The 12724-nt window shown below is 34.1% G+C and overlaps 1 protein-coding gene across 1 annotated transcript; it reads right to left on the minus strand.

The window, feature by feature from the left end:
• Nucleotides 1-2599: 2599 nt before the first annotated feature.
• Nucleotides 2600-3541, minus strand: LOC122705220 (olfactory receptor 4K14-like). The gene has a single exon (XM_043920459.1). It carries the CDS (start codon nucleotides 3536-3538, stop codon nucleotides 2600-2602), a length of 939 nt encoding a protein of 312 aa, XP_043776394.1. The 5' UTR covers nucleotides 3539-3541.
• Nucleotides 3542-12724: the final 9183 nt, after the last annotated feature.

Consider the following 12724-nt stretch of genomic DNA (forward strand, 5'->3'; position numbering starts at 1 on the left):
CAAACCATATTACTCCCAGTATTTTTATACGGTGATATTGATAGAGGCACTCTAATATTTTATTCTTGGCATAATTTATTCCTTCACTCTCAGGAATGATTTTCTATTGTACTGTGTAGTGTCACATAATAAATGAATAATTTTGGAAATCAGATTGATCTTTGAATGCTTAAGTGAAGAAAAAATTAAGTTGTACTATCTTGAGGAACTGTATTTCATATTTCTGAGTCTCATTTTCTTATCCATAATTTGGATAATATAATAATAGTAAATTTATATAATAAACATAACAGTGGTATAGAGCAGGCATTCAAGGATGATAAGTACTATTTTTTTTTTGCTAAAACTGTTTTAATTGTTTCACTTTAGTTGAAGCATATTTGGTTTATAATATTATACAGTATTAGTTTTAGGTGTACACCAAAGTGATTCAGTTATATATGTATACATATATATAGATTCAATATATGTATTCAGCTATTATAGGTTATTGCAAGATATTGCATATAATTCCATGTGATATATAGTAAATACTTGTTGCTTATCTATTTTATGTATAGTACTTTGTATCAGTTAATTCCATTCTCCTCATTTATCCCTCCTCCCATCCTTTCCCCTTTGGTAACTCTAAGTATGTTTCTTTTGAGAGTCTGTTTCTGTTTTGTGTCTAGATTCATTTGTATTATTTTTAACTTCTACACATTTCTACACAGAAGTGATAGCATATAATATTTCTCTTTCTCTGCATGACTCATTTCATTTAGTATGATTTTCTTTATATTCAGCTATCTTGTTAAAAATGACAATACTTCATTCTTTTTTGTATCTGAGTAATATTCAAGTAAGTATGTGTGTGTGTGTGTGTGTGACATCTTCTTAAATCAGTCTTCTGTTGATGAGCAGTTGGTTTGTTTTCATGTCTTGGCTATTGTAAATAATGTTCCTATGAACATGGGGGTGCATGTATCTTTTCAAATTAAGTTTTCATGTTTTCTGGATATATGGCCAGGAGTGGGATTGCTGTACTTTTATTTCTAGGCTCTCTATTTTGTTCCATTGACCTATATGTCTATTTTGTGCCAATACCATGCTCTTTTGATACTGTAGCTTTACAGTATAGTCTTATTTCTATAAGGGTTATGTCTCCAGCTTTGTTCTTTTTCTTCAGGATTGCTTGGCAATTCTGGATCTTTTGTGGTTCTATAAAAATTTTAGGATTGTTTGTTCTAGTTCAGTGAAGAATGCTATGAATGTTTTGAAAAGTATCACAGTAAATTTGTAGATTGCTTTGGGTGGTATAGCCACTTTAACAGTATTAGTTCTTCCAATCTAAGAGCATGAGATATCTTTCTATTCCTTTGAATAAGTTTCAGTTTCCTTTATCAGGGTTTTATAGTTCTCAAAATACAGATTTTTCAGCTCCTTGGTTAAATTATTCCTAGGTATTTTAATTTTTTTTTTTTTTGTCTTTTACTTTTGACACAATTCTAAATAGAATTTTTTTTTTGCTTTCATTCTCTGATACATCATTGTTATGTAAGTACATCACTTTTATTCTGCCATTTTTCTATTTTTGTTTCCATATTAAGAGAAGTTAAATTTCTATATGTACCATATTTTTATTTTAGGACTTTTATTGTTGATTCTCACAACTGAATTTCAATTTACTTAATTTATACCTCTCAAGGAAAGTAAATTTTATTTATTATTTAAAATTTTTAGGAATGTTTAATTAATGAAAAAAGACTGTACTTAAATACACCATGATTGATAAATGGTATTGATATTTTAATTACAAAAATGGCCTTTTATATATCAATTAAAATATATTTGTTGAATGTTGATTACAAGTACTAAGTACTGCAGTTTCAAGAATTAACCAGGTAAGGCATAGCCCCTACCATTAAGGAGTTTACAAATTCAGGACTTCTAAACCAATGGTTAATATAATTCAAAGTATAAATGTTAATCCTTGAGACTAAAATAATCAAAAGAAATGTCATTTGTTTTGTTTTTTCTTTTATTGAGTTAATGGAAACCAAACACAGAATAGCTTCTGCTGTTATTCTAGTGTCCACTGTCATTCCTATGTACTGTATCACTGTTATTCTGTCTTTATTTTTCCCCTACTGCTTTCCACTAGTATTTGGGTAGAGAGTTAAGCTAAACAGTAATTCAGTTGACAAGAGGTTAAGTGAAAAGTCTGAGGAAAAGAGTCAGTGTTACAGAAACACCTTCCAAATGGCGTTAGGAGAAAATTCTAAAGAAGTTTATTAAGATGCTATCCATCAGAATGGATGCATAGTTTGCTTGAAAAAACTTTAGCTTCTCACTTAAATATAGTTAAAGGCATAGGAAAGCTTATTAGACAATTCCCTCACAAAGAAGAACTATTTGTGTTGTATTTTAGGGAAACATTCTGTGGTGTTCTACTGGTTGATTAGTAAATGTTAAAATTCTATGAACTTTATTAACCCTATTCCTGTACTTTGAGACAGGCATAACATGTAGATATAAATTGAATGCCTAGAATTTTCAACCTCTTTTTTAAGGTCAGTATGTTGTCAATTTGAAGTGCTTCCAGTGAGTTTTCTGGGCATTAAATATTTCCCTTGGGATGTATGTAGTAGCTTCTATATCTCTTTATAGCGTTTTTTATCTCTTTATTTCTCAGGGTATAAATGGTTGGATTTAGAAGAGGTGTAATAACAGAGTAAAACACAGCAAGAAATTTGTCCACCCAGGTGATGCTGAGTGGCCACACATAGATAAAGATGCAGGGCCCAAAGAAGAGCAGCACCACTGTGATGTGGGCAGTGCAGGTAGAGAGTGCCCTAGAGGTACCAGCTTTAGAACTTCGGCGAACAGTAAGAAGAATATATGTGTAGGATATCAGCAGCAGTATAAAGCATGTCATGGCTGGAACCCCACTGTCAGCATTCATTAATATTCCCAAGTTATAAGAGTCTATGCAGGCAAGCTTGATTACCAGTGGTATGTCACAGAAGAAACTGTCAATTTCCCTGGGGCCACAGAAGGGCAATCCCACAATCACAACCATTTGACTCACGGCATGCACAAAGCCAATGGTCCAGGAAGTCACCACAAGCCCAGTGCACTTTTGCAGGTTCATTATGGTTGAATAGTGGAGTGGCTTGCAGATGGCCACATAGCGGTCATAGGCCATTACCACCAATAGCACCATCTCACCCCCTCCAAAAAAATGCACAAAGAGAATCTGGCACATGCAGCCTCCAAAGGAAATAGTCTTGTTCTCTCTGACAAAGTCTGTGATCATCTTAGGAGTGGTCACTGAGCAAAGCCACATATCAACAAAGGACAGGTTGGCCAATAGGAAGTACATGGGAGAATGTAGATGGGGGTCAGTGATGATTAAGATTATGATGGCAATGTTTCCAAGTACAATGATCAGGTAAAGAATAAAAAACATTGGTAAGAGGAAGACCTGCATAGTCCATGACTGGCAAAGTCCCAGAAGCAAAAATTCTGACACTACAGACTGATTTCCTGCATCCATTTAATTCAGCGCATCCTCTAAAACCACTGGGAGAAAAAGACAGATTTTTCAGTTAGTGGGATGGGAAAGAATATTTAATCTTTAGAAATTGGTTGAAATTCTATCTCAATGAAGTTTAAATTCATTGAAAATTAGCATCTATATCTGAGAGTGAAAATTTAATTGGGAAGATAAATATTAGGAAAATACTCATGGTGTTATGAACAAAAGAGAAGTAAATGCCTAAAATTTGCTTTCCAAGATAGAGTTCTTATAAATGATTAACTATGAGGATATTCCCACACACACAAAAAAAGTGAGAAAGGTGGACAGCAAAATGAAAGGCTGAGAAAAGATTGTAGTGTCACCTAGAAACTAGGTTCAGTCTGCTTCCCCAGTGAAAAAAATCTGAGTGCAGGACCAGAAACTGTTATACTGTAATAGCTGTGATTTGAGTAGTCTACTTAGGAAGATGATGGTGAACAGATACTGAAGTCCAGGACAAATGCCATGGCACAAAATTACAGTTTCTCTCTATTATGCATATTGATTTCATTAAGCCTCATTTGAGTGTCTTCTATAAGACATCATTTAATTAAATTTTTACCTTATTTCTCTACATTATATATTGGGACAATCTTTAGGAGAAAAGCCATACAAAAAGTCATATAATAAATACCAGGCATGATAATTCACATGCATAATCAAGCACATAATTTATCATTGTTTAAGATCACAAGTCAATAGAATTCATTTAGTTAACTAAATCTATTAGAAAAAATGTCTGGAGAATTATGTGAGAAAGGGAGGTTACTCAGACTCAGGTTCTGTTTTGATGACATCTGAATGAAAGTTCCTTATAACTCGAGCTTATGAAAGAAAATATTTGCTTTCAATTATATCAATAGATGGTAGGAAACACCTAGGTTTTGAAATATCACCATAAATGTATAAAAATATTTTCTAAGATTACAACAAGCTATAGACATGTGTAAGCAAAGCATGTCTTTGTTAGTACTGATTGAACATGAAGTTAAACTTCAGAGATCATCAATTATTGACGCCTAAATAGAATAAAGATATAGCTTATATTAATCCTTAAGTACATTGAGAATTCCTCTCGAGCTGAATGGTGGAAATATAACTGTGTATCTCTGAAGTGAAAGTGAAAGTTGCTCAGTCCTGTCTGACTCTTTGCAACCCCAAAGACTATACAGGCCATGGAATACTCCAGGCCAGAATACTGGAGTGGGTAGCCTTTCCTTTCTCCAGGGGATCTTCCCAACCTGGGGATTGAACCCAGGTCTCCCACGTTGCAGGCGGATTCTTTACCAGCTGATCCACAAGGGTGTGTGTCTCTCTTCCCCCTCTATTTATTTCCCTTGGCTTTGTTTTACTTTTTTGGGTGCTGCATTTTCTTTTATCCTTTGAAATCTCAAGAGTGGTGCTAAGGAGAGCAGGTGAACAATGGAAACTATTACCTCATCATGAGGACTGGTTTTCCCTTCCCTTATAATGTGAACTCAGAAGTATAGAGAAAGGATGGAAAGAAAAAATCATTTCTTCAAAAAATTAGATGACTCACACATTTGCTGTGAAAGGGGAAACATGTAATGATAGTCTCACAGCTTAAAGATAAATATATCCTCCATGATAGAGATATGTTTAATTTCTAAAGAAAATATCCTATATTACACACAATAGACTTATGTCCCCTGAGAAATTTGAACGATTTTACCTTTCCTTGGAAACTTAATTTTTGTCAAGATAAATCTATCAAGATGACAGACGAGAAATAGTTTTCTATATTTTTTAAAATACTTCTTGGGATTGGAAGAATCAATATTGTCAAAATGATTATACTACCCAAAGCAATCTATAGATTCAATGCAATCCCTATCAAGCTACCAACAGTATTTTTCACAGTACTAGAACAAATAATTTCACAATTTGTATGGAAATACAAAGAACCTCGAATAGCTAAAGCAATCTTGAGAAAGAAGAATGGAACTGGAGGAATCAACCTGCCTGACTTCAGACTCTACTACAAAGCCACAGTCATCAAGACACTGCGGTACTGGCACAAAGACAGAAATATAGATCAATGGAACAGAATAGAAAGCCCAGAGATAAATCCATGAACCTATGGACACCTTATCTTCGACAAAGGAGGCAAGGATATATAATGGAAAAAAGACAAACTCTTTAACAAGTGGTACTGGGAAAACTGGTCAACCACTTGTAAAAGAATGAAACTAGAACACTTTCTAACACCATACACAAAAATAAACTCAAAATGGATTAAAGATCTAAATGTAAGACCAGAAACTATAAAACTCCTAGAGGAGAACATAGGCAAAACACTCTCTGACATAAATCACAGAAGGATCCCCAATGACCCACCTCCCAGAATATTGGAAATAAAAACAAAAATAAACAAATGGGACCTAATGAAACTTAAAAGCTTTTGCACTACAAAGGAAACTATAAGCAAGGTGAAAAGACAGCCCTCAGATTGGGAGAAAATAATAGCAAATGAAGCAACAGACAAAGGATTAATCTCAAAAATATACAAGCAACTCCTGCCGCTCAATTCCAGAAAAATAAATGACCCAATCAAAAAATGGGCCAAAGAACTAAACAGACATTTCTCCAAAGAAGACATACAGATGGCTAACAAACACATGAAAAGATGCTCAGCATCACTCATTATCAGAGAAATGCAAATCAAAACCACAATGAGGTACCATTACACGCCAGTCAGATGGCTGCTATCCAAAAGTCTACAAGCAATAAATGCTGGAGAGGGTGTGGAAAAAAGGGAACCCTCTTACACTGTTGGTGAGAATGCAAACTAGTACAGCCACTATGGAGAACAGTGTGGAGATTTCTTACAAAACTGGAGATAGAACTGCCATATGACCCAGCAATCCCACTTCTGGGCATACACACTGAGGAAACCAGATCTGAAAAAGACACATGCACCCCAATGTTCATCGCAGCACTGTTTATAATAGCCAGGACATGGAAGTAACCTAGATGCCCATCAGCAGATGAATGGATAAGGAAGCTGTGGTACATATACACCATGGAATATTACTCAGCCGTTAAAAAGAATTCATTTGAATCAGTTCTAATGAGATGGATGAAACTGGAGCCCATTATACAGAGTGAAGTAAGCCAGAAAGATAAAGACCAATACAGTATACTAACGCATATATATGGAATTTAGAAAGATGGTAACAATAACCCTATATGCAAAATAGAAAGAGAAACAGATGTATAGAACAGACTTTTGGACTCTGTGGGAGAAGGCAAGGGTGGGATGTTTTGAGAGAACAGCATCAAAACATGTATATTATGTAAGGTGAAACAGATCACCAGCCCAGGTTGGATGCATGAGACAAGTGCTCGGGACTGGTGCCCTGGGAAGACCCAGAGGGATGGGGTGGAGAGGGATGTGGGAGGGAGGATCGGGATGGGGAATACATGTAAATCCATGGCTGATTCATGTCAATGTATGACAAAAACCACTACAATATTGTAAAGTAATTAGCCTCCAACTAATAAAAATAAATGGAAAGATAAAAAAAGTAAAAATTAAGATACCTCTTGGGATAAGGGATATGGAGGATAGCTAGTAGCAAAAGCAGAATTTCAACTGGATTTGAGAGAGGAGTTTCTTAAAAGATTAATATGTACATTGCTGAGGAACCACTTACCAGAAAGAAATGACAGTGTTTTAAAATAAGTTTTGAAATTGTTAATATTTCATAATATTAGTAGACTGATTATATCAATCAATATCAATCTAACATTTGAGAAAATCAGTAGAATAACCTGATGGCCTTTTAGATTAGTCAGATTTGGTCTAAACTCCAGCTTTATTACTTGTTGACCTTGTGATCTTGAGATAAATTTATTTCTATATCCATTTCCTCATCTGTGAAAAGAGAATACTCAAACTAATAGACTTGTCTTAAAATCAGAAAACATATAGAAATTACTTAAAGTTGTCTGATATTCAGCATATGTTTAATAAACTAGTTATTTCCCTTCCTTATTCATTAAAATGTAACTCAAAGCTCTGCAGTTTCCAAAGGTTTCAAGAAACAATCTTAGGTAACTGCCAACCACCTTATATATAAAGTAAATTTTATTTAAAATAATAACTGATTACATTTTCTTTAAATAAGCAACTTTATAGGATGTGAATGCAAAGGAAATATCAAGAAGCAATAATTGCTTCTTAACTTTCCTGGTGGCTCAGAGGGTAAAGCGTCTGCCTTCAATGAAGGAGACCTGGGTTCAATCCCTGGGTGGGGAAGATGCCCTGGAGAAGGAAATGGCAACCCACTCCAGTATTCTTGCCTGGAAAACTCCATGGATGGAGAAGTCTGGGGGCTACAGTCCATAGAGTCACAAAGAGTCGGACACGACTGAGTGACTTCACTTCCGTGAGTTTAACAAGTTGTTTCACCTTTTACATCTGCTTTTATCTAGGAAGTGTTTCATATTTTAAGAAAGTCTTCAAGAGAAGAGTACATTTTTTTAAAGCACCTTTAGAATCCTGTAACTTAGGGTCAGTTTTCATAAGAAGAGGTAGTTATAACTTTGCAATTAGTAAAAATGAAAAAATTAGGGAAAGGAGACAAATTGAGTTACTCTTTTTAGAATATTAAAATACAGCCAAGCATTTTTCATCCCCTTCTAGATGCAAGGTCCTCCTATTAATTTTTTATAGTAGCAATTGTAAAACTGTGATTATCAACATTTTTAATTTTACAAAGAGAAACTTGGACACAGAGAATTTAATAGATAGTCTGAGATATACACTAGGGAAAGTACACAGGGAAATTGTCCAAGTTCCTTTCTCTACCTAAAGCTGCTCTCTTTTCTTCCTAAGGTTATGAGTTTTAATCCTGTTAAATTCTATTAACCCTACAGTAACAGTATTTCATCTTTTCTCACTGGATATATAATTATTTTTTCTTCTATCTTTATGCTGAAAGTTACCTTAGTATGTAGTACTCTCTCTGATATAAAATTCTTATCTTTTAAATGAAAAGGACCATTTAGCCAGGATAGCTGGAAGTTGCTCATAATCAAGTAGTTGTTATAATATTCAAAGAGCTGTGATCTCTCAAAGCAGACTTGAGAGCACCTCTGAGGCATGGCATTATGATGGCATGTATACTGTTGTTAAACAGACCATGGAAATTCCAGTAGGATAACTCATTATCTCTTTAAAGGTCAGAAGCTAAACAAGTCATACTCAACTCTAAGCATAGTGGGAATGCATGAAACAGATGCATAGAAATATTTTTAAAATTATTTTAAGGAAGAAAGTTCTAGAGAATATGAGATAACTTACTAAGATCAGATTTCTCTAAGACCAGATTATTTTTTATTCTTCTCTTCTGATATATGCTTGAGATAACATCCACTGTGGAGTGGAAACAGTATCTGTGGGAGAAATTTCCCTCAGCCTGACATATATTTACCACTGGAATCCCCTGGGTGAATTTTTCCTATTACTTGTTCTGGACAGAACAAGAATCATGAAAATAATTTACATTGTACATCTCTTAGGGACATCTTTGCTAAGAGCAGTAACTTGCATATTCTGGAAATCAGAACTGGGAATCAAGAAAAATCACACATAAAGCAGCTAAGAATAGTGAAGTTTTAAATTACTTTTTTTTTTAACCTATAAGTACTAAGATGTATTCTGCAGTCTTAATCTCTAACTAGATCTAAATAGTCAGATGCAATTAATATTTAATTCCAGTTTTAAGAAACTGTACCCTAACCAGTGTGCAATACATGACCACCAATAGAAAACCCTCATGTGAATGGCAAGATTACTTGTCTATTTAGAAAACATTCAAAGAAGACTTGATAACCTACCTTTTTCAAACTCTCTAAAAACTTGGAGAGGGAAAATTCTCCAAACACATTACTGAAACCAGCATTACTCTGATTCCAAAACCAGACAAGGACATCACACGCACACAAATTATAGGCCAACAACATTGATGTACATAGATGTAAAATTCCTGAACAAAATATTAGCAACAGAATCCAACAATTAATTAATTTAATCATATGTCACAATCTAGTGTCATTTATTCCAGGAATGTAAAGATGTTTCAGTATTCACAAATCACTACGATTTATCACATTAATGAAAAGAGGGATAAAAATCAGATGATTATCTAAAGAGAAGCAGAAATGCATTTGACAAAATCCAGCATCCATTAACAAAAACTCTGAGCAAAATTTGAAATATTTTCCTCTAAGATCAGGAACAGAACAAGGATGACCAGTCTCACCACTTTTGGTTAACATAGTATTGAAAGTTCTAGCCATGGCAGTTGGGCAGTAAAAATGAAAGTCATCAAAATCTGGAGGGCTTCCCTGATAGCTCAGTTGGTAAAGAATCTGGCTGTAATGCAGGAGACCCCGGTTTGATTCCTGGGTTGGGAAGATCTGCTATAGAGGGGATAGGCTACCCACTCCAGTCTTCTTGGGCTTCCCTTGTGACTCACTAGTAAAAAATATGCCTGCAAGCGGAAGACCCAGGTTCGATTCCTGGGTTTGGAAGATCCCCTGGAGAAAGACATGGCAACCCACTCCAGTCTTCTTGCCTGGAGAATCCCATGGATGGAGAAGCCTGGCAGGCTACAGTCCATGGGGTCACAAGAGTCAGACACGACTTACTGACTAAACCAACCAACCAAAATCTGAAGAGAAGATATAAAAATGTCACTATTTGAAGATTACATGGTACTAAATATAAAGAGCTCTAAAGACTTCACCAAAAAACTGTAAACTAATAAATTAATTCAGTAAAATCAGAGAGTACAAAATTAATTTACAGAAGTCTGTTGCAATTGTACACACTAATATCAAACTGTCAGGAAGGTAAATTAAGAAAACAAACCCATTAAAAATTTCATAAAAAAAAATTTAAAAACCTAAGAATAAATATAATTGCAGAGGTTTAAGTTCTATATAGTGAAAACTGTAAGACACCAATGAAAGCAATTAGAAGATACAAATTAAAAAGATGTTTTGTGTCCATGAATTGGAAGAATTAATATTATTAAGTTCTTGCTACTCAAAGGAATCTACAGATTCAGTACAATCCCTATCAAAATTCTAAAGGTATATTTCACAGAACTACAGCAAGTAATTATAAAATTTGTATAAATCAAAAACAATCCTCAATAGCCAAAACAACCCTGAGAAAGAAGAATAAAGCTGGAGGTATCATAGTGTCTGATTTTAACTATCAAGCTATAGTAATCAAGATATTTTGGTACTGGCACAAAAATGGACACACAAGATTAATAAAACAGAGGTGAGAGTCCAGAAATAAACCCACATGAACATAAACAATTTATGACAAAAGAGAAAAGGTCATACACTGAAGAAAAAGAGACCTCAATGAATGGTGTTGGGAAAAATGGACAGCCACATGTGATAAAACTAGATCATTATCTTTCACCATTCACAAAAATTAACACAAAATGGATTAAAGACATGAGTGTAAGACGTGAAACCATAAAATTCTTAGAAGAAAGCATAGGCCATAACCATACTGACAGCAGTTTTATTGATGTTTTTGTCCATGTGACTTCTGATGCAAGAGCTGCAAAAGCAAAAACAAACAAATGAAACTACAATAGCTAGAATGCTTCTGCACAGCAAGGAAAACTAGAGACAAAATTAAAAGAGAATCTAAGAAGTGGGAGAAGATGTTTGTAAATCACATATCTGACACGTGGTTATAAAATATATAAAGTCATACAACTTAACAAGCAAACTGATTTAAAAATGGGTAGAGGGTCTGAATAGACATATTTCCAAAGAAGACAACAAATACATGAAAAAATGTTCAATACCACTAATTCTTGGGGAAATGCAAATCAAAACCATAATGAGATATTGCTTCACACATGTTAGAATGACTACTGTTGAAAGGAAAGTGATAACAAATGTTGGAGTGGGTGTGACAGAAAAGGAGTCCTTGTACATTATTGGTGGGACTGTAAATTAGTGCAGCTGCCATGGAAAGAAGTATGGAGACTCCCCTAAAAATTAAGACTAGAGCTAACATATGAAACAGAAATTCCATTCTGAATATTTATCCAAAGAAAATCAAACATACATAGGTGTATATGCACCCCTATATTCAGTGTCCCATTATTTACAATAGCCAAGATACAGAAACTAGTGTCCATCAGCGGATGAATGGGTGAAGGAGATGTGGTGTATATACACAATGGAGTATTACCCAGCTCTAAAATAGAATGAACTCTGTCATTTGTGACAACATGGATGGACCTTGAAGGTTTTATGCCAAATGAAATAAATCAGATGAAGATGACAAATACTGTATGATTTCAGTAATATGTGAAATCTGGGACAACAAAGCAAACACAAAGTCATAGGTACAAAGACCAGATTAGTGATTGCCAAAGGGGAAAGGGTTGAAGAGTAGGTGAAATTGGTTAAGAGTGTCAACTGATTGATGATGAATGATAAGTGTACTTAGACTTGGTGTTGATTACTTTGTAGGGTTTACAGATGTCAAATTATCATTCTGTACACCCGAAATTTATATAGTAAGTAAATAAACACATAAAAAATAGATAGAAGTAACCTGAAAAACACTAATTTTACTGAGCCATTTAAAATGCAATATACACTTGAAATTAATATATTACTAATATTTTAAGTGAACTATGCATCAATAAATTTAGAAAAATTAAATATGCAATATTACTGAGTGTTTTAACACCAATTTAACTTCATCATTAAAATAATTGCATTCATTATGTAAAAAAACTTTAATGCCATTATATAAAAAATTTTACACCAAACATGGTGTCTCCTATATTATTTTCTAGATTACTTATAGCTTACATTTTCAATACATCTGTGATCCATAATGAGTTAGTGTTTGTGAAAGATGTAAGGTCTATGTTTAGATTCTTGGGATTTTTGCACGTGGATATCTAGTTGTTCCTTCTCTAACTACATCGTTGCTGTATTTTATTGTGTTTGTTTCTTTGTTAACTGATTGACAAAGTTTCCTACGTACATCTATTTCTTGGCCTTTTATACTGTTACATAGATATCTTTCCATTCTTTAGCCAATACCACACTGTATTGATTGCTGTAGCTTTATAGTAAATC

This window comes from Cervus elaphus, chromosome 12 (assembly GCF_910594005.1).
Source record: "Cervus elaphus chromosome 12, mCerEla1.1, whole genome shotgun sequence".
NCBI classification, from domain to species: Eukaryota; Metazoa; Chordata; class Mammalia; order Artiodactyla; family Cervidae; genus Cervus; species Cervus elaphus.